Here is a 21,129-nt window from a genome sequence, read left to right as displayed (position 1 = left end):
ACTTAAAATCAGAGCTCTTGAGTAAAATTTTAATTAAACTGAGTTTAATTAATCTGAGTTCACTGACTTCTTTTGATGCAAAGCATCCATATCTTATTAGCTTCATATTCAGAATCAATGTGCAATTTCCAAACAGACAGAATATGGTTCTGTTTTTTAGTTAGAATGTACCTCTATTTGATCCTGTAGTAAGAAATGGCATTAACTGCATTCAATCCAGCAAGTCACAGGTGGCCAGAAAGAAAAAAAAAAAGTAAAACAAAAGTATATCAAAATGACCTTCTTCCTTTACACTTGTTTTAAGCACTTTCTTTGAAGGCTTCTTTGCTCCAACTTCAGCCAATATATGCTCAGAAGTAACAGGTATTGTGCTTGAGTACAGTTTTCAGCATTCTTCCAAATGCTGCCAGCGAAAAGGAGGGCAAGAAAGTTAACTTCTACTGCTACCTCCGCCGTTGTTCTTTTGGGCTTCTGTGTAACAGAACAGTACTTCTGCCCGATTCATAGCATCCTGTAGACCACTGACCTGTAAAACCGGCATGACGTCTATACTGGACATGCATCTCCAGGGACACCTGGAGTCGCGCAACCCTGACGCGCATTTCCCTCGAGCTACAGATTCGAGGCATTCCACTATACAGCTTTCTGATTTAGGTCACAAGACGTCTGTGTAATGAACGCTTCATGGCCTGCTACCTCTCTGTACGTCAGCAAAGCGGCAAAACCAGAAGCGTCTGGACCGCTGTTGAAATGCAGTGGCGTATGGTGACAAGAGTCTTTGAGTATCAAAGGGAAGGTTATTATCTGCTTTTAAATTCAATTTTACAGAGGTCTGTGACCCACTTTAACATACTGCCGAAGTGCCAAGGGGCCATTATGAATACTTGCCAAAAAAAAAGTAGGTTTTAGTGTCTGATTCAAAAGACCATGATGAGAAAGAATGCTCAAAATAGCTTTCTTTTGCTCAAAATAACAAAAGCTCAAAATATTCAAGATGGGGGAATTTTCTTCCTTCTCATTTCTGTTTCCTTTATGAGACCATTCAAATCCATAGAAAGCAAAAAGATGCTCCTCTATGGTTCCTCACGTTGATTCCTCACATAATCATGACCTCCCCTAGCACCGAGTCATTTTCAGTGACTAAATTATTAGTAATGAAAGCTGACCTTGCTTGCTGGAGAAGTGCTGGAAGACTTCAGAGCAGGACACATTGACCACCTGGCCGACATCCGCTCGAAACCAGCATCGGATCTCATCCCACTCCGTTCTGCAACCTAAGATGAACATCGTGGAACATGTTCAAACAGCATCACTCAGCCAGTTTGTTTCTTAAGCAATATGGGCAGCTGGCAAAAACTGAGGGAGAGAGATAGATATCTAGATAGATAAGGGTTGGCCTTAAAGGTACTAACACAAAAATTGCATGCAAACTGCATCTTCCTTGAGGACATTAAGACTCATGTTTTGCAGAATGACCTAGATTAGAGATTTAGAAGCACAGCACTTATATGGTCAATGGAAATGGAGCAACAACCTATTTACTGTTTGCTAAAGCCTAAGCTATTTGCACTGTTACTTATCGAAAAGACCAAATCTCTCAGCCAGGAGGGCTGAGTGTTTTGAACATTTACACACCAATTGTTGAGTTGCTGCATGGATTCAAAACCTACTCCTGGTGTCATGTTTGCTTAGGTCCTCAATGGTATGAAATGCATCATTTCCAAGATGCAGTTGACTACAAAAATAAATTTGAGTAGTAAGTATTTTCAGTTCCTGATGGTCCTGGGCTAATCACAGCTAACTAGGCTTGAAGGTTACACTGAGTTATGACCATAACCTCAAAATAAATGGAACATGCTCAGATAACCCTGTGCATTACACTAAAGTGGATGTGAACCAGAAGCAACTCTCGTTTCTAAAGCCTGTAGTTAAAATAAATGAATGTCAACATTTGAGGTAGGTAGTGAACGTAGACTAATCCATGTGTTTTGACAAGCTGCAAAGATGGTTGAGATGATGATGTCTACTAAAAAAGCAAATACATAGAGCAAAATAAAGGAAAAACATGTAGGCATTGATGTGACACCCCTATAAAGACCAAAAGAAAAAAGTCCCCAGCTTCTGAGGTTTAGGATGGTTAGTACACATTTAGGAGAATATTACTTATACAGTGAGAGATTAATGTTCTTTCAATTTCTTATCATTGTTACTGTTTCTACATATTGCTGAAGTTATATTATAAACAAATTATTTTGAGAGTCAACCAGGGTGTGAAGACTGAGGGTCTCCCACTGAAGCAACTTCATGTTTGCTACATGGGTCATGTAAAGTCTGTGCCGTTCTGGATCAAATTCATGTATACAACAAATAGCAATTTCCAGTCTTTACGCTGATATGCTTCTTCCTGCGTTCTACTTCCACCCTCTGATGCTAGGAAAACATGCCCACTCCTAAACACAATTAACACATACCATCTGGATCAATTAGGCAAGTCACGGGTGCTCCTCCTGTCTCCTGCGCTGGACATGCACTCTCACAAACTCACTTCTATTCATATAGCTTTTATTCATCTCCACCGGGAGAGATGAAATCAGCAAGAGCCACAACTCATTTCAGATTAACAATGCCTCTGTGAAGTATTCTGCAGATGAATTCTGACAGTTTAGACTCTTTTACACAGAGAAATTCCCATAGCTGCTCTGACGCCACCTGTCCTCTCATCTAACCAGAGTATTCATGCTGCTTTGCTCCTATGAAAGACATGAGTTTTAAACAGGAGAGCCTCACAGACACTTGGGCCATTATGCAATGCAAATTCTAATCTGTCCTAATGCAATGCAAATTCTAATGTGTCCAAGAATGTGAAATCAAATGAAGGATTGTAAAGGTGAAGTGTGCAGATGCCTACATCACAACCCACCAACCCACCTCCCGCACTCAGAATGAAATTTTATAGTTCTGCATTCTGAATTTCTGCTCCAAGCATGTACATTCTGGTTTACACCCAGATGCTTGAACATGACCTGAAAGCTAGGAGTAGCTGCTGGGAACACACAGCCTAGTTACAGTTTATTTCTGCTTCATCCTAAGAAGCACCATCATGACACGTTCAATTAAAGTAATATTGTTAAGACACTCCGATCACACCTAAATATATATAACTAGGTGGAGTGAATTTAACTAAAGCTCTAGCTTCATGCCATATATATTACAATGGCTCATATACAACAGCTGTTAGCCCCAGACTATCTGTCCTCTGCTTTTTTGTCACATCTTACTGAGACTTTATAGTGAGCAGAGAGCTGATTTTCTGGATGCTGATCAAGTACTGGACTAAGAATGCAGTATTTGTGGAGAACTCCTGTTGGAAATATATTCCAGAGACATGGCATAATCTGGGTTCTAAAAACTGACCCACAAGGATTAAAATTATCTATTAGCTATATCATATGAAAACCTTATAACGATGACATGAACACATTACTTTTGTGAATAGAGACTTTGATTTAACACAGTTTCTTTCTACAGAATTAATTACAATAATTGCATATACCATGGAAACACAGCACAGTGGACTACAGAATAGAGCACTAAATAAGACTTCAGCAGTAGCAGACGACTGTTTGCGTACCCCATGGTCCAGTCTGGATCTTGCGCTCTCTCCTCCTGGTCTGATTGCAGAGTTCCTGGGCCCTTAAGTGCTGGGAAATGATGGCACAGTCTGGATGGATGGCCTGTACCTGCCAGTGCAGTAGAAAGACCAAAATGAGGCACACAGAGACCTGTATTGAGGCAGTCTGTGAATGGAAATTTGACTGAATGGTAGCATAGAAAAGTCAGAGAGCCTATTCAATAGAGCAAGGTGAACGGAATGTATGAATTATTTACTAGGGCATTGCTTAAAAAATGGATCCAAGGTGGAGTTTTCACTCAGAAGATGCTGTCCATTGATCAAAATGTCAGCATTTGTTGTAGTGTGTCCTTTGTAGAAGCTAGAAATGCAGGTCTTAACTGGCAGTTAGATCACAATTGATTACTAACTGATTTTTAAAAATAAATATAGTCATGGGACATCAGAATATTGAAGTGATAAAGCAATAGTAATTTTCTGAAGTACTGAAGGAGGATAGGAATGCATAGGCCAAATTCTGTATGCAAGACGTCAGTGACATGCAGAGCAAGATATTTAAACTTCTTTTTATGTATTATTGGTTGTAGACATTGCAATCAAAACCACTAATTATGACTCGTCATAAGGGAATATAGTTATCTTCGTAAATAAGGCACCACAATGGTGTTGTCTTCAAAACATCACTCAATATACATACATTAAATGGTAACAAAACAGACTTTACAAATAAACGTAGTATAGGCACTGCGAACGGTCAAATTTTAAATTTAATTTTAAATAACTTTATTTGGCTAAACAGCGTTGAATTTAAGGGTTTTACCACTACATGAGCTTCTCGTTTTTCACAAGCCATATCACTGCAAGACATTATCAAAAACATAAGGGTTATAGCCTACTTTGTAGGCTAATATTAGATATAAAGAAAAGACTAATTAGAAAACGCGTTTTCAGTAAAAGTCATACTGTGAAACCATGCAGAAACTCACAGTTCTCCAAAAAGTAGCTAGAATCCATAAATACAATGCGGCCATGTTCAAACGTCCCAGATAATTAGAATATTCTTAACTCTGCTTAAAACAAGTCTGCTTTCAAACCATTTTGATTATCCAGGATAGTAAATACAATCCCATGCACAAATGTCGAACAGACACACAGTCGGATATCTTCCCACAGCCGGAATTCCGGAGAATCCTTCAGTTATCCGTGTAGACGCGAGACGCCCCATTCGCAAGCGAACACAGTCGCGCGTTGACGTTTGAACGGAATCGCACCGACAGAGCGCTGCAGCGACTTCATCGGATGCGACTGTAGCAGGCAACAGCCTATTTCTGTTCTCCTTTTACCATGTAGTTGCTCCGGTTACATTATGAATTACATATATATGGTATTTGTGCCCGAGTGTAATGTGTTGACGTTTGTTAAAAGCAGAATAACGCTACAGTTTGCAATGTGAGAGTTATTTAGGAATTGAGTAAGTTTAGTAGTAAGTATACTGTGCTTATTTACAGTAAAATCACAAAATCAATGTGAAGCCCGTTTTTCAACCACTGGATATTAGGTAGTTGCATGTGTGGAGTATAATAATAATAATAATTAAGGTTTTAAACTGGAAAAAAATAAGTAACCTGATTACCTTCATTTTTTGAGTCTACTGAAGCTCAAATTGTGTGTTAACACAATGTAAGTACAGTTACATAAGGCCATCTTTGCAGCACTGGTGAATCTAAACTAATCTGACAAAAGAGGGAAAGTCATGATAACAAAAATATATATATTTTTACAATTTAGCTCAATATATCAAATACCTAAAATATCAACACATTAAGTAATTCACCCTCAAACTTAATCACTAGATAAATGCAAAAATAGCAGCATGTGACATTGTTGTTGATTCAACTGCTATAATTACTGTAGTATTAAAAACTGTATACATTTTTTTGCTTTAACAACAACAACAATAGTAATAACACATTTAAAAATAACACAAAAGCAGTGACAATAATATTGTTCTTGAGGTTTTTGGTAGCTAATGGACAAATTATTTTCCTTATTTTAAGTAACAAACACTGCTGTACAGGCTTGTGGCCTTGGGTTGTAAACATTTAGCAAGTTGAAGTTTTACACTAGTCAGCTCAACCTACCAAATCTAAGATCAGCTTGAAACACCATGCTTCAAGTCTCATAGAAGACAAGCATCAAGACTATTCTCTGTCCTGGCTCCTAGATGGTGCAATGAACTTATGCTTGCTGTCCGGACAGCAGAGTCCCATACAGTCCACAAACTCTAGTACTTATTGTTTATTGCACTTATTGTCTGAGATAGATCTTATGAATTTTGCACTTCTAGGCATCAGCATTGATCCCTGTATTTCTACAGTATTCTAGATCATTGGTATATTAGACTCTAACTTACTCTACTGGCTAGAATGTATTCTATGAGTAAATGACAAAGCACTTTTGTAAGTCCCGCTGGATGTGCTACAGGCAGTGGTAGCTCTGTGGTTAAGGCACTTCACTTTTAATTAAAAGGTTATTGGTTCAAGCCCCACCAGTTCCAAGTTGTCCTTTTGGGCCCCTGAGCAAGGTGCTTAACCCTCAATTGTGCAGTTTGTTCTCATACATAATTGTAAGGGTTTTTTTATATATATATATATATATATAAAAGCATCAGCTGTATGCTTTATTCCATGTGCCAGGGTGGCCGAGTGGTTAAGGCGTTGGACTTAAGATCCAATAGATGAATGTCTGCGTGGGTTCGACCCCCACCCCTGGCAATGCTTAGATTTAGCTCACAACTTGAACAAAAGCACTTAACGGGCAAAAAGCAATAGCCACATTTGTTGGCAGCCGTTAATTACCGGTTGTATTCTCACAGTGATAGCTCACAGGAATTCCATGCAACACCAACTGACCCAAAGTGTTGCGGTCTCTATGGCAATGTCATGTTTATCACATCACTTATGTTCTGTTTCTATGTTCAATTTTGACCATTAACAATTTAAAAATAAACAGTCTATAATGTTTTGCAATTGCTTATCCAGTCCTTTCTCACCTCAAGACTGGACTACTCAACTCACTCTTGGCAGGCTTCCCTGTACATACTACTAGAAAACTAAAGTTTTCACTGGCTTCATGAAGTCACCCACATCATATTTAAAAGTCTATATTTGGAGTTATATAATACTGCTAAATGCTGTTAATTGCAATGGAGTAAAATCTAAAACATGCTTATATACTCATTTCCTTTTAAATTGATCTGTTCTTCTGTCTAATTTACTGAGTGTCACACCATAATGTAAGCTCCGTGCAGAAACCCAGAGCTTTAGCCTTTTGGCATATGTTAGCGTCTGCTAGTCAGGCTTGAGCCCCAATGGGTGTCACTTTGCTGGACTAAACACGTGGCCATCCTGCTTGTGGTTCAACCTTGGCCTCACTTTCCAGTGGGTGATAAGGGCTCATTAGAGCAGTCGGAACCCTCTGATTGCAGTAATTCTGGGTGACATGAGCAAGGCGAGATTCCAGTTTGATGGTTCTAGATGTGCACATTGCTATCTGAGAAAAAGGAACTGGAGGAGAGATTAATTTTATGTGTGCTTTCTTCAAATAAAAATATGTGCATGTCACGGTAAGTGCAATGTGACAGAAAATTGGCAGGATGTTAAGGCCATACAGTGACACGATAGCCATGAATATAGCAAGCTGCAAGCCTCGACAAGCTCTACAAAACACTGAGCCTCCATCTCTTGCTTTGCCTGCCCAATTCTACACAAACTAGGAGTTAATTATGGTTTTACGCTGCATTTTCAATAGCTGCAAATAATGGACATTGTGTTATCACAATGACAATGCAAAGAGAAAAAAACGAGGATTGCACGTTAATTTGTATTTCAGAAAGCAACATTTATCATTGTAAAATATCCAAATGCCCTAAATTTAGCAAATGAAAGTATTTAATTAAACATATGTCCACCCTACAATCCTGTAGCAACACATGGAATGGAACAATAATTCCACAAAAACTGCATTAGAGTTTAGCCAGCTCAAATGCCACTGAGGTTAATTTAAATATAATAACTCTATTTTGATTAATTAATCTGTTTACCAATAGTTTATTTTGGTTCTTTTGAGAAGCCATCATGGAGCTTACTCATGATAGAAAAATTAATTCCATGAGACAGCAGAGAAGAAAACACTGCATACAAACCTACCACTCAGATATCCATATGATCCACATCTGTTTCAGATGTTTGTCTGTCACTTTCATACTGGTTGCATGAACCAAAGTGTAAGTCACAGAAAAAGCAACATGGTAGGGGAGTTAGGTCTACTTCCTCAGTTACAGAGCTTAAATAATCATTATTCCTGCTAGTTAACAGTAAGTCTGTTTGAAGAATGCAAACAACATATCTTGTACTTTACAAGTTTGGGAACAGAAGAAGTCATTTCCACACAATGGCGTCAACGTATTCTATTAAAATTAAGTCATATTAAATACTTTTTAACTTTTAGCTTTTTGGTTTTTAAGCTGTGATCACGTCTGAGAGATAGATTTCATATAGCTGTTGTAATAGCTATATGAGTATTTCCAATCGCCATCATATATTCTTTAGTAACTCATTACATCAAAAGTGAGATTTTTCCTTTACTTCAATCCAAGTGCAAAGAGCACAAGGGGACAAGTGCAAACTCCAATGTTAAACTCCTTCAGTGACATCCTCCTCAGCTTTCTGGAAAGCTCTGTAACACAGAGTGCCAATTCCACCACCTCATCCTTCAAAGAACTTCAGGTATCCTCAGTAGTAATGTGACCCAAGATGGCTGAGAAGTTAGGGACCTGAAGATCCCAGAGCCAATGGAGAAACATCCTCTTAAGCTGTATCCCACACTTGGTCATCACTGGTCAGAAACAGTATGGGAGCCCCAGAATAAGAGCAAAGGTGTGTAGCATAAAAAAATATTATCTCATTTTATAATATGTGCACAATGTGGTTGGTGGTGTTTACATATTACATGATGTAGTCACTGTACATTGCTGGTTTAAAGAACCAGGGCTATTCTTCCTTTGGATGTTTCCATCACTTGGGATTGCCACATATATTGCCAATGCTGTAGTGTGAACATTCCAAAATTAATGTTTGTCTCCAAGTTGTGAATTTATAATGGAATGGGCAGCCATTGTGTAGGATTGCTCTGCATAGACATGTAAAGAATAAGAAGTAATTTTATAATAGGTGAGCACTATATTAGTACTTGGTGCACAGTAGAACAACAGTTATTAGCAGTGCCAGGATGGCTGAGAGGTTAAGGTGTTGGACTTATGATCCAATGGGCAAAAGCCCACATGGGTTTGAACTCCAATCCTGGTAACTGCTAGATTTTCTAGTGAGTCAGGCTGTGTATTTATAAATATTAACCCATGCACCTTCTTACCAGAATGGTGCGACAACGTTATCTGTCATGCTTTGGAATTGCTTACCAGATACTTACACTGTGTGCACAATTATTAGAGTATTTTGACCACATCATAATTTTATGCATATTTTCCAAATCCAAGCTGTATAAACTTGAATGCTTATTGGATTTAAGCATATCCAGTTTATATGTATTTGTGTAACTAGGCAGGGTGTGGCCTAAGAATATCAACACCCTATCTCAAGATGTGCATAATTATTAGGCAGCTTCTTTTCCTCAGGCAACATGGTACAAAAAAACTCTGAAAAGCCAAAATTTGTAAAAAGTATTTCAGAGGGATGCAGCACTCTTAAAATTGCTAAGATATTGGGGTGTGATCACAGAACCATCACATCTTTTGTTGCAAACAGTCAACAGGGTCACAAGAAATGTGTTCAGAAAAAAAGACGCAAAATAACTGCCACAGTTGTCCGAATTACAGACTGTGCAAAGGAGCCTCTATGACAATCCCAACTCTAGTAGTAGAATTCAAGATGCTGGTATGGAAAGCACAACAAGATACACAACCAAGTGGCAAGGATCAGATACAGAAATATATGCAAATCATATGAGCTGGACACTCCCAAGTTCATAGGAAGAACCACAGAGTGGTGGAGCACTTTAGGACGCGATACCTAATTTAGAGGAGTGGTCCAACAGGTCCTAGGAATGACATCATCATTGTCGTTCCAGAAAAAGCACACCGAGGAGCAATGAAAATACTGCACAGCACGCTCAAATTCCCAGGACTCCTTTTTTAAAATCAAAATTTGTAAAAAAGAAAAGAAATGGAAAACAAACAACACCTTGCAACTGATGCAGGTGGGCGCTACTTTGACAGACCCAACGCGTCTCACTTATTTACTGGAACATACCAAGTTTTCAGTGAAGGCAGTATTTCTAGTGCCGGTATGCTGAAAAAAGTATTGTTCCATTTTTAAGACGATTAAGCCATAAAACCAATCTGAAAATTGACATATAAAATACTTAAAATGTAGTTAGAATTGAGAATATTATATGCATTGGGCAACGACAAACGTGAGGAAATTGGTAGTTTCCCCTCTTCAAAAATAAGTTAAAGCGAGCCGGCTCAAGGAGTCCTTTTCGCAGCAGCACTGTCAATCGTAGACGTTCACTCGGACTCTCGGGCGTCAAGTACAACAAATCCGAAAGTAAGTAAAATGTACTTTTTGGGCTGGATTACAGTGCGTTTTCAGGTTTACTTAGTCTGAATCACTGCATGACCACAGTATTGGTGTTCAAGTTAGGCCACGTGGTCGAGTCCGCAACGCAAGCAGCCTGTCAGGAAGTCTATCTATAGCCATCTTTGGATTAGTTATCTTAAGCCGCGGATAGTCTTGTAACGGAAAAGCTTTCCGTGACTAAGCTTTTACTTTTTAGCTTGCTGTGTGTAACGCGCTTTCACGACATCGTAATATGCGGATTAAAAGCCAAACAAACATGAATGCTAACTTTTAACTAGCTAATTACAAAAACAGCTTGCAGTTGCCTGGGTTCGTAATTCGAGAGTTTCATTGCTGGGTTACAGAAGCCCACGCGGGCGCATGTGGTCGCGTATCGCGTTGACAAGGCACGCGCGTGGAAGCGCGCTGATGAACTGGCACGTGGTTCTGCGCTTCACGCGCCCGTTTAAGGAATCGTTTGATCGTTTGTCGGACATTCTGAGTTAATTTGGTAAGGCAAGAGCACTAACCTCTTAGGACGGAGCCCTAGTGTAACCTGTAATGATGTTGCCAATCATGGCATATTAACATTGTCTCCTATTTTCCAATGCCGCCCAGGATGATCATGTAAGACCTTTTTTTTCCCCTTTTATCCCTCATCATCTTTCATGTATCACCAAAACCAATACAAGCAAACTGATGTGTAACTGGTTAGAGGCTGTGGTGGAAAAAATAGGCAGTGGATTTTTAAATGAAAGGATGTGGACAACCTAAGTATGGTAAAAACTTAAGCATCTTTTTAATAAGCTGCCGAAGTTTGAACGGTGTGATTTTCCTTTGAATCATTACCCAACTATTGGCAACATTTCGCTTTTTTATCAAAACCTAAACAAATGGCAAATGTACATTGAACAGGAAGATGCTTAAGTTTGTTCCACACAGGGCCACAGACACTGAATTAGAGTACATCAACTGTTGCATCCTACTGTACACATTTCCTCCATTACTTCTGATGGTTGCAATGCTCGTTGTTCAAGAACCTGCAAAGCCCAGTCATCACTTTTTCTCTCTGACTACATCAGAAGGTGAGTTTTTCAGCGGAGAATGTAAAACGTGTTTTTCGTGGCATGTTGTGTTTGTGGCAGTGTGGTAGCGATGGACAGTTGTGGTGCAGGAGAGTAACTGACCCTGTGTTGATTCTGGTCACCCAGTACATGCAGAATATCCAGGCTGTCAGAAACTACACATCTGCATTGGACAAACACGGCCTTTTATCAGAATGCTTCTCGTTATGTTATAGAACTTTAGAACTAAGGCTATATTTCATACATTTGTGTGTGTAATGTAGATCCTTAGTTAGGTTTGAGCACTAATGTAAAACATCATTTGTAGACTTTTTGTTTGGTTTTGTTTTAGAACACATCAGCATGTTGTGTATAGGCTAATCCGTGCATGAGCATGGCTCTTGTTTCCATGGGAACAACTTGAAAATTATTTTTGGCTCTTGGCTGAGCATACTGTTGTGCCCTTTTAATCTCTGTAATTGCAGTTTTAATTTGGCTGGGCTATATATCATGAGCATACCATCTTTTGTGCAATAGAGTTCACAGTGAAGGATCGTACAAACTGTTGTAATCATTTTCATGTTCAAAGTGAAGATTTTTATTTTTATTTTTTTTAATTATATACAACAGACTGTTATTATAGTGGAAGTGGAAAGGAACACTGAAAAATGAGCAGCAGCATAAATTGTTTGTGTGGATATAGAAATTGAAAAAATCTTTTAATTTTGTCCACTCAATCCAAGATGGCTTTCCAGGAAGAGGAGGGGAAAAAAAAAATCACCACTATCAAAATAATTTCAGTGACCATAAAGATACTATATGAGCTCATGAATAGTGAAGAGTATTGCCTTTATGCCCATAAACAGCTAAAGCTATCCCAGAATGTCTGCTCTCAGGCATGATGTGTGGCTGCTGCTGCTGCTGCCGCCAGTCTCTTCAGAGTGTTTAAACATGCTTTTGGCCTTTCTGTCCTGCTCTAGTCACTTGCTGAGTGTTAACATGTATCCAGGCTAACCATTTGGCTCCTTACATTTCACTTGGCCCTTCCCTTTGTCTTTGTAATGCATCATAAGATGGAGAATCAGCGAGGCTTTCATTCGCGAGCCAGGGATGCGGGTGGGCACAGACAGGGCCCGGGCAATGGTCCCAGCCAGCACGCTGCCACCCTCAATGGGGACGATCTCCATGGTGGCCGGAGAAGGAGACCTCACCGCTCCTCCCGCTCGGAGGGCCAGGGGCCTGACGAGGGAGGCCTCTATCCGGAGGCCTTCGGTCCTTTGCATGGCGCCCGGGGGGAGATCGTGTGGTTCAACAGCAGCATGTACGAGCAAGCCGAGGGATACTTCCAAAGCACGCTGGATTCGTCAGGCGCGCCGCCGCCGCCATCCTCCTCGACGGGCGAGAGGGTCCACCGTTCGCTGGTGTTCAGAGCTAAGCGGAAGGCCACCCAGCAGAACCACGCGCAGGGGGGCCATGAGCTCCGCGCTCACCAGCGCTCGTCCTCCGAGCCACAGAGGGGCCGGCAGGGACCCAGGGGAGGCAGGAAGAGGGTGTTCTCAGAGACCGAACGCGCCCCTCAGAGAGCCAGGGACAAGTACGGCATGCTCCAGCGCATGGGACGATTAGTTTTCATTCTTTTTGCTCTTTCGTCTCTCTTTGGTTTTCTGCTTGGTTTCAAGAAATGAATGTATTCGCAATACATATGTGAATTCTTTTGTTTGGTTGCGTTAATGCACTGGATGATGATAATAATAGCGCTATGCTGCCCCAGAATCTTTGCAGACACAGTCCTAGTTCTAGCAGTCTACCTGGATTTGCATGGAAGCAAATGAGCAAAAAGCCAGCCAACAGACCAGAGAGTTGGGGCGTGCTGGACCAGCACTCTGTAAGAGTCATCAGAAAAGTAGCACATAGGATTTACTGGGAGAAAGACCTCTGCTGGCTATGGCATTGTCTTCCCTAATCCTCACCAGGTCTCCTAGTGCATTGTTGAGGCTGGATCCATCTAATTGTAACTGTATAGGACACTTGCTGAGTGTTTGCTAAGCCTTTTATAGCCTCAGATGCTTTTGAATGAATTGGAAGCATGTACACACTTTTATCTACAGCTCAGATATTTGTAATTGTAAAATGTAACTGTAAAAATTAGTCATTGGAGTTGATAAAACAGTGGCAGCATTGAATTAAATCTCAGCTTCTTGTATTGGAGGGGAATTCCACCAAATAATGCTGTTGGTTGCATCTCCTAATATGAAGCTGTACACAAGTGTTTCTGGTGTGCTTCTTGCTGTCTGTGGTGCTTCAGTTGGGGATCTGCATAACATACAGCAGTACTAGTGTTGTGTCTCCTGGAAATGCAGCATGGTTGTTTATTTTATCAAAAACGAGTAGAGATTTGGAGTTGCTTGGTTTGATGAATGTCATTATGCAAGATATGATGGTCCTTCTGCAGATCCCATTGTGCAGTAATATAAAGCCTCTTGCTGTCTCTTGTAATCGTACATCCACAACTGCTGCCATGGATGGTGTTTTGTTTTTAATTTGCGTGCCAGTGCTGTGTTTTTGTCATGGGCTCCATTCTTCGTGGTGGATGATCCACTGACTGCATGTAGGGATAAAAAAATCTTTCCTTCTGTCTTGGCGTTTTGTAAACTATGAATCCCCCGGGATCTAAGTAACACTGAGTGGCAGAAATTTCTTCTGCCCTTAAACTGATCTACTCGTGCAAGGCAAGAATTAGAAGTGGGAATTGGGAGCTAAACTAGCAATCATGCTATCTAGTTTTTCTTTAACCATGTATATATATGCTATGCAAGCAGAGCAAATATCTTACTTGAAAGCCCAGTGCATTTTGGGTATTTAGTCTATTTAGAATCCAGCAGTTTCTAATGCACTTTTTAATAACTTGCAATTAATTGGTTTTATATTAGTATATCGGTGGAATTCCCCTTTAAACACTACTAAAGAATTGGTGGAATGGTTCTTTGTTCCCACCACTTAAAATTGGCAGTGATTTTTGTATTGTAGAGCCTGAACAGCAATTTCATAGCTGCAGTTCCTTAAGTGTCTAGTTTGGTTTGCTTTTTTTCCATTTGGCTTCATTTTGATTAATTTCTAAATTATTTTGTCAGAACACCTTCTGCCAAATTGTGTATATATCAGTCTTTTGCTTTCTTAGATTTATTAATGTGTTTTTGTTTGTTTGTTTTCTTCTCTTCAAGCTGCCTTTTATGCTAAAGAATTCAGTGACCCATTATAGCTCAACCAACTTGGGCTTTGTCCTTCACCCCCTCTGTCTCTCAGCTCTCATTGCCATGTCCACCTGTGTTTTGTTCTGTCCCTTCCCACAGCATCAGCATGAGTGGACTCCAGGCTCTGGCCCACGACAAGGTGTGGTTCGACAAATCCAAATATGATGAGGCAGAGCGACGCTTCTTTGAGGTCCAGAGCGGCGTCCCGCAGGTACCCTGCCACCCCTCTCCACAGGAGCGTAGTCGTGTTACTCCAGCCAGTGACCTCTCACTCGGTGAAGTCAGTCAGAATAAACTCCTATTTTAACATGTGTGCCAGTCCCGGTTATAGCTGTGACTGCCCATACTGTGCTATATTAATATTTCAGGCGTGGGGAACCTGATGGCAACCTTTTGCCTGTTTTGCTCAGCTGCTGTTTGTACATTTGTGGACAGGCAGGGGAAACACGGTGTCTCGTTTCAGTCCTCTCCTATCCCTGGCAAATGGCATGGCCACTCTGCCTAAACGCAGCTGACAGAACGTGTGTGTGTGTGTGTGTGTGTGTGTGTGTGTGTGTGTGTGTGTGTGTGTGTGTGTGTGTGTGTGTGTTTTCCTGCGTGGCTTCTCCCTGTCTGCCTCTTGCTTGTCCCCTTGACTTGGCCTTCTCTACCCTGCTGTGCCCTTTCAGGAGACAGATGCTAGTGCCATCCTGCAGGACATTGCTAAAGCCCGCCAGACTGTCCAGCAGTCCCTAGCCGGAGTGAGTATAGTCCCCGCCCCAACCCCCAATCCCTAATCAGAATTTAAGATGCAAATATTTATTCATTAGGAATGCGTTCTGTGTTCATCTAGTCTTACTTTGGTATATTTATAACAGGGCTGGGACAAGTTTCCCTAAAGCATCATATAACAAAGATCATAGTTAAATGATCTAGCAAGCATCACACTGAATGCCATGTCTTTAATTTAAGATTATTTTAACACGAGACGGGGCCCTGATGTCTGTCACTGTGACTGTGTGTGCACTCTTGGCTGTCACTCAAGGCGCCCCTGAAGTACCTGACTTTGTGTCCCTGATTGGGATGGAAATTGCATTTAAAAACTCCTCAAATAGAAATGGGCAATTACAATAGGGGCAGGGGGACCCCCCCCCCCCCACAAACACACACACACACACACACACACACACACACACACACACACAGTCACGTGTTAGCTGAGTCCAGCAGCGCCCTGTGTGACTTTCCTTCAGCAGAGATTCAGCGCCTCTCTCCTACTAAGCATTCCTGCCTGCCAGCCAAAGGGTCGCAGAGGATGCATGGGGCGCTTACCAGTTACCAAGTCTGAAGTCTTCTGCTGCTACTGCTATCGTGTTGCTGCATTTCAGTAAACGGTGAACAGCACATGGCAGTAAATGGTGCTTGAGCTTCACTTCTATTGCATTTATAGTGGGTTTCTTGAAGTATGAGGTTTGTTGATCTAATACAATACCTTATGTAAAATGATTGATTGTATTTTTGGTACATTTTAACAATCCCCCGGTGGGAGTCGCCATCACGGCAGGAGACTTTTAAATCGTAGCTTGCCTGTAGCAGCACTGTCCGTCCTGTGGTGGGGGGGCTCTTCTGCTGCCCATTCACAGGCGAGCATTGGCACCACAGGCGGTCACGCTGGCCTGTCTCGCCCGGTCCTCCTGCCTTTCTATGGTTCGCCGACGGGGTCGCCATTCAGTTGTCCTGTTGCATGAGTGTTGGCTGCACGTATCGATCCTGTCTGCAACTTGGTTTTACTATGAATAATGGCATTGTTTACTGAGAGCAATGACACTTGTCCCAAGTGGTTGGCTTTTGTGCTGCATGTGCGAAAGCACGTCTTGTGGCTTGCCTCATGTCTTCGGTTCATTTCTCTGTGGTTTATCCGTCTGCATATGCAGACAGTTTGTGCTGGTGCCTACGTTTCCCAGTATGCTGCAACAGGCTGCCAGTGTCTGAGGTGCCGTAAGGAGAGTGTTGCCTTGGCACCTGCCTGAAGGCGTGTTTTGTGTCTGTGACTTGCTTGGTTTCGTTCTCATTTAATGCGCAGCATGTACTAGGGTTAGATGAGCAGTTGTCCTGCTGTGTGGTGGTGTGCGTTTCCAGCCTTAAAAACGGTTCAACTGTCACTGTAACTGCATTATTAAAGTTTTGCATAGGCTGCTGGAGTATTTCCACTTGTACATGGATAAAAGGAATAGGGGACTGCAAAAACACACCTTGTTCTCTGAAGAGCAGGTCGTTTGGTAGTTCTCATTACAGATTTTGCCTCCTACATTTGAAATGCAGTGTCTTTCTATTGTTTTGTTTTGAACTCAAACTGTGGTATATTTAAATGACCCAGGTGACATTTCTGTTTTCCTCCATTTTCTGTCCTCTCCTGGGGGGCTGGCGTGCAGGTGAAGGCCGCCCTGCAGCCGGGTAAAGGGCACCCCCGTGCCCAGAAGCCCCGTGAGCGCAGGACCGTAAGTGGCACAGCCGCAGAGTGAAGCGCATGAGGGAGACGGGCGGGCGTGTGCGTACACGCACACGCCCCCACACGCCTGATCGTGCTGCCACAGCCTCCTCACTGCCTGTCCGCTGTGTGTGTGTGTGTGTGTGCGCATGCATGCGCGCACAAGTATGCATGTGATGGTGTTTGATTTTTGAATCAAGGCATTTTAGAAACATTTATTAACCGAATAAGACTACAAACATATTTAGGAAGTATTTGGTCTTATTGGCTTTTGGCAGGCTCAAACTGCATGGTTCTGTGTGGCCCACTCTGAAGTTCGGATCGTAGTCCCTGTTCACGTAGCCTTTGACATTTTGCGTCCATGCTGCATTTTCCTTTACCGCACAGCTTCGTTCTGGCTGTCTACGGGACGGAGACGTTACACTCAGGACTCGCGTTTGAAGCTGCGCACAGAGCACCAGCCCTTGCCTCAGCTTGTCTGCAGACAGGCGTGGTGCGTCTTCCGCAACAGCTTAGCGTCGCGCTCGCTAGACCTGCACCCGCCTCAACCGTCTGTCTCTCTGCCCTGCAATTACTGTTTCTGACCCCCACTGTGCTTTTTGTTTGTTTTTTTGACTGTAGAGTCAAAATGCCAACAAATCAGAAGACCAGAGTGAACTCATCTCACGCTTGAAGAACCTGGAACAGGACAACAAGAACCTGCACAAAGGTGCGGTGGTCGCACTGAAAAGAAGTATATAAATGGCGTTGCACTGTTTTACAAAATATTGCTTGGAGCGCGCTTCACATGAGCACCGTCCCTCATTACGCTTTTTTTGGGACCCGTCCTGTCAGTGGTGGATGACTTGAGGGCCATGCTGTCCAAACTGGAGTCCAGAATGACTCTACTGGAGAAGACTCAGAGTCGGCCTCCCAAACCAGCTCCGGCACCCCAGGTGAGAGAAAGCAGGCGCGTCGCCGTCCGCCCATCCGCAGCACCTCCGCCGTTTGACGGCACTCGCACGCGGGCCGTGGAGCGGGCGTGCGGCGATCCTCAACAGAAGGCCGGGTACAGCCCAGCTGCGCCCTCGGAGCTCACTAGATCCCAGTACGATCAACTCCACAGTGAAAGCGCAGCAGGTCCACAGCTCTGTGGGGATAGATGGAGCTGGTATCAGGGCTATCCGTCACAGTCGGGTTGAGTCAAAGTGTACTCTTTTTTTTTTTTTTTTGGGTTCGCTTTCTTTTTGCACTCCTCCTCAATACAGACCGCTCCCGCTTCAAACCCCAAAGTGGCGGTGAAAGAAGAGGAAGAGGAGGAGGACGATGACGTTGACCTGTTCGCCAGTGACGAGGAAGACGAAGAGGCAGAGCGCATCAAGGCCCAGAGAGTGCAGGAGTACACGGCACGGAAGGCCACGAAGCCCGCGCTCATCGCCAAGTCCTCCATTCTGCTCGACGTCAAGCCTGTACGCATTCGTCCAGAGTAGATTCTGCTTTACTGCTTTTACTCTAGCCTCTCGGTCCAGATAAACAATGCATTATCAAGCAAGTACATTTAATTCTCATCATCAGTCTATTAGGGAGATGATTCTGCATTGTTTTGATATTCCAGCCTGTTCTGGTAAACTTAACGATGGTTACTGATTCTGTCTTGTTCACTTTTTAAAAAAATTTAAAATATAAAATCCTGTATTCTCCCACCTTCCCTTCCTCTCTGGCCTGCATCTTCCTCTTCCACGCCTGTTCCTCTCAGTGGGACGATGAGACAGACATGGCCAAGCTGGAGGAGTGTGTGCGCTCGGTGCAAATGGATGGGCTGTTGTGGGGAGCCTCCAAGCTCGTCCCCGTTGGCTACGGCATCAAGAAGCTACAGATCAGCTGTGTGGTAGAAGATGACAAGGTTGGAACGGACATACTCGAGGAAGAGATCACCAAGTTCGAGGACTATGTGAGTACTACGTGTGGAGCCCATTCATGAGTTCAACCAAAGACTAAAGCAGAATTTGCATGTTTAGTCCGTCTGCATGTTTACTCCTCTTTATGGTGCGATTTCCTATTATAGGTCCAGAGTGTTGACGTTGCTGCCTTCAATAAGATTTGAGCTCATCCTCTACAATCACTACACCACCTCATTTAGTTACTGCTGCTTTTGTATCGCACAGTTATGAATAAACAAATTAATCTTTATGGACAAAGAGGTTTTATGCTGTTTTTTTCCAGTTTATACATTCGTAAAGTTTTTTTTTTTATTCATTTATTATCCCCATTATGCCCCATATTTTCTAAGTCACACAGACACAGGCTACTCTTTTATAAATAGAAATGTGCAAAGTAGATGCAGTGTGCATCTCCGTACCTAAGCTGAGAAGTTAAAAATGGGACACAGCTTCAAAGTGGAGCCCTGTCCTACCCAGAATGCAGGGTAGAGTGGCTGGGAGAAGGTAGTCTGCACTTTGTGTAACAAGGTCATAGTGTCCCCTCTTGGAGAGACACAGTAGAAGGCCAACGTCCCGGCCTTGTGGTCCAGATACACTCCTATCCTGGGTGAAATTGGAGTAGGTGTGTCTATCCTGGTTTTATTGTGCTGAAATGTGCAAAGCCCATCAGATAGGTCCAGACTCCAGGATTTTGGATTGCAGCCCAGTCTGCCATCCGCACTCCCTCCGTGCCGGGTGATCCCCTTGTAGGCTGCCCCGACAGCGATCCCACCACTGCCACCCCACTCCACCTCCCAGTAGCAGTGTCCGGAGAGGCCCTCCCTACCCAGCACCTGTGCCCAGGTGGCAAACCTCTCAGGATGGTCCGGGTAGTGCTGCGACTCGTAGGTGGCGCTGACCCTCCGGCTCCCGTCGGACAGGCAGAGGTAGGAGTTGACCGTGTTCGGGTCCAATGTCACGTCGAAGCAGTCTGCGGATTGAGACGAGAAAATTGACACCAGCGTTTACGGTGGGCGGCTACGCAAGCGCGGCTCCCGACCCGGCTGGGTGAGGGTGAGCCATGGTGTTTTATCGATTTATTGAGCTCTAACATTACACTGAAGTGGGTACTACTTAAGAGGGTGACCAGAGCTCGCGTCGTTTTTCTCACTGGCAGCTTTGAAAGGTGATCTGTACATGCTTACGCTGTAAAAAGTCGGCCCTGGTCTTTGGTTCGCTTTGTGGCAGATCTGCAGGAGAAACTGAAAGCCATTAAAGACAGTTATTAGCCCATGTTGCACACTGTCTGTACCTTGCATAAAAACAATCCAGGTCAGATTTCGTATGGCAGGTGTTACCTATTTCAGCATGTCTGGGAACAGAGACGGGCTCAGCTGACAGACTCTGCTCATCTTTAACTACAAGCAGGAAGGACATCAAAAGTGTTTACAGTACATACTGCTGGTACAGGTCTTTGAAGATGGATGACATGACCCTTTTTCCATCCTCGTACAAGTTCCAAAAGGGTACCATGTTCCAAAAAAATATTAATCTAAACTGGATTGCTTTTTGGACGATAGTTTTCACCTTTTAGAATGATGCCAAACTCACTCAGTTTAGAGATCCTGGACAGCTCCCTGTCACACACGTCATTGACGCGCTCACGCAGTTCCACGAGGGCTCTTCTCAGGATGATTAAGGAGAAGTACGGATGGACGTCAACACTGGGGACTTCCTCGAGTTCAGCAGGACCACAGAGAGCCATGCATTTCTTCCGAGAGCAAAACATGGGGGCGGGACAAAACACTTGAGATTCGGTTAACGGGAGAGACTTCAGTGAGTACAGCTGGTGGTGACGAGGTCTCCCTCCTTCTGAAAACTGGTGCAATGTCCCCCTTTGACCAGTGTAAAACAATGCCAGTTTACCTTTGCTCTTCTAATAAAGAACCGTCACCCCGGTCTTCCGACCTCATAACGTCCGCACTGCTACGGTCTCTTGTACACGGAGCTGTCGTGGACCCTCCCAAACACCCTTACGTTTACCTGCAGAAACTGGACGTGGTCGTCGGTGTGCGCCAGCTGCTCCAGCTCGCTCTCCTTCCGCCTGTGCTCCTCCACCTGCTCCTCCAGGCGCTCCAGAAGGCCCTCGGCCTGGGCGAGCGCCGTGCGCTCCTCGGCATGGA

At 43.1% G+C, this 21,129-nt stretch overlaps 3 protein-coding genes and 1 non-coding gene across 10 annotated transcripts in view; 2 read left to right on the top strand and 2 right to left on the bottom strand.

Annotated features, from left to right (window-relative positions):
• ghrhra (growth hormone releasing hormone receptor a) overlaps positions 1 to 21,129 on the bottom strand; it is a 34,180-nt gene that overhangs the window by 12,043 nt on the left and 1,008 nt on the right. Inside the window, exons 1-3 of one of the 2 annotated variants that reach the window (XM_035528057.1) lie at positions 4,618 to 4,872; positions 3,632 to 3,740; positions 1,167 to 1,274 (exon numbers count right to left, since the gene is read on the bottom strand). In XM_035528057.1, coding sequence (XP_035383950.1) covers positions 1,167 to 1,274; positions 3,632 to 3,740; positions 4,618 to 4,662 — 262 coding nt within the window. In that variant the 5' untranslated portion in view covers positions 4,663 to 4,872. Of the gene's footprint in view, positions 1 to 1,166; positions 1,275 to 3,631; positions 3,741 to 4,617; positions 4,873 to 21,129 lie in introns of those variants that run through there. The other variant, XM_035528058.1, reaches the window with a different exon arrangement.
• Positions 6,323 to 6,405, top strand: trnal-uaa. The gene has a single exon. It is a non-coding gene; the product is annotated as a tRNA-Leu (tRNA).
• Positions 10,147 to 19,225, top strand: eef1da (eukaryotic translation elongation factor 1 delta a (guanine nucleotide exchange protein)). Of its 6 annotated transcripts, XM_027021177.2 has the most exons (11): positions 10,147 to 10,254; positions 11,304 to 11,351; positions 12,404 to 12,924; positions 14,681 to 14,792; positions 15,250 to 15,321; positions 16,993 to 17,058; positions 17,670 to 17,757; positions 17,883 to 17,983; positions 18,296 to 18,496; positions 18,784 to 18,978; positions 19,093 to 19,225. In XM_027021177.2, the coding sequence occupies exons 3-11, from the start codon at positions 12,404 to 12,406 to the stop codon at positions 19,129 to 19,131; spliced, it is 1,395 nt and encodes a 464-aa protein (XP_026876978.2). In that variant the 5' UTR covers positions 10,147 to 10,254; positions 11,304 to 11,351; the 3' UTR covers positions 19,132 to 19,225. The 6 variants fall into 6 exon arrangements, with proteins under 6 accessions (XP_026876978.2, XP_026876981.2, XP_026876980.2 ...); XM_027021180.2 differs by lacking the exon at positions 15,250 to 15,321; XM_027021179.2 differs by lacking the exon at positions 16,993 to 17,058.
• LOC113584346 (tripartite motif-containing protein 16-like) lies at positions 19,093 to 20,916 on the bottom strand. The gene is made up of 4 exons (XM_035528060.1): positions 20,558 to 20,916; positions 20,305 to 20,364; positions 20,152 to 20,208; positions 19,093 to 19,937 (listed from the first exon to the last, which is right to left on the bottom strand). The coding sequence occupies exons 1-4, from the start codon at positions 20,733 to 20,735 to the stop codon at positions 19,387 to 19,389; spliced, it is 846 nt and encodes a 281-aa protein (XP_035383953.1). The 5' UTR covers positions 20,736 to 20,916; the 3' UTR covers positions 19,093 to 19,386.

Source organism: Electrophorus electricus, chromosome 7 (assembly GCF_013358815.1).
Source record: "Electrophorus electricus isolate fEleEle1 chromosome 7, fEleEle1.pri, whole genome shotgun sequence".
In the NCBI taxonomy this organism is placed as follows: domain Eukaryota; kingdom Metazoa; phylum Chordata; class Actinopteri; order Gymnotiformes; family Gymnotidae; genus Electrophorus; species Electrophorus electricus.
Note: the sequence above shows the minus strand (reverse complement) of the source record. Positions and strands in the feature narration are given on the sequence as shown.

Bases quoted from the DNA above. Each gene is read 5' to 3' on its own strand.
- eef1da (XM_027021177.2), top strand. From the start codon at position 12,404: ATGGAGAATCAGCGAGGCTTTCATTCGCGAGCCAGGGATGCGGGTGGG. The intron at 15,322-16,992 runs GTGAGTATAGTC...GCTGGCGTGCAG, and splicing joins TCCAGCAGTCCCTAGCCGGA to GTGAAGGCCGCCCTGCAGCC. The intron at 17,984-18,295 runs GTGAGAGAAAGC...TCCTCAATACAG, and splicing joins AACCAGCTCCGGCACCCCAG to ACCGCTCCCGCTTCAAACCC.
- LOC113584346 (XM_035528060.1), bottom strand. From the start codon at position 20,735: ATGTTTTGCTCTCGGAAGAAATGCATGGCTCTCTGTGGTCCTGCTGAA. The intron at 20,365-20,557 runs GTGAGTTTGGCA...TCCTGCTTGTAG, and splicing joins GTCCAGGATCTCTAAACTGA to TTAAAGATGAGCAGAGTCTG. The intron at 20,209-20,304 runs GTAACACCTGCC...AATGGCTTTCAG, and splicing joins TCCCAGACATGCTGAAATAG to TTTCTCCTGCAGATCTGCCA.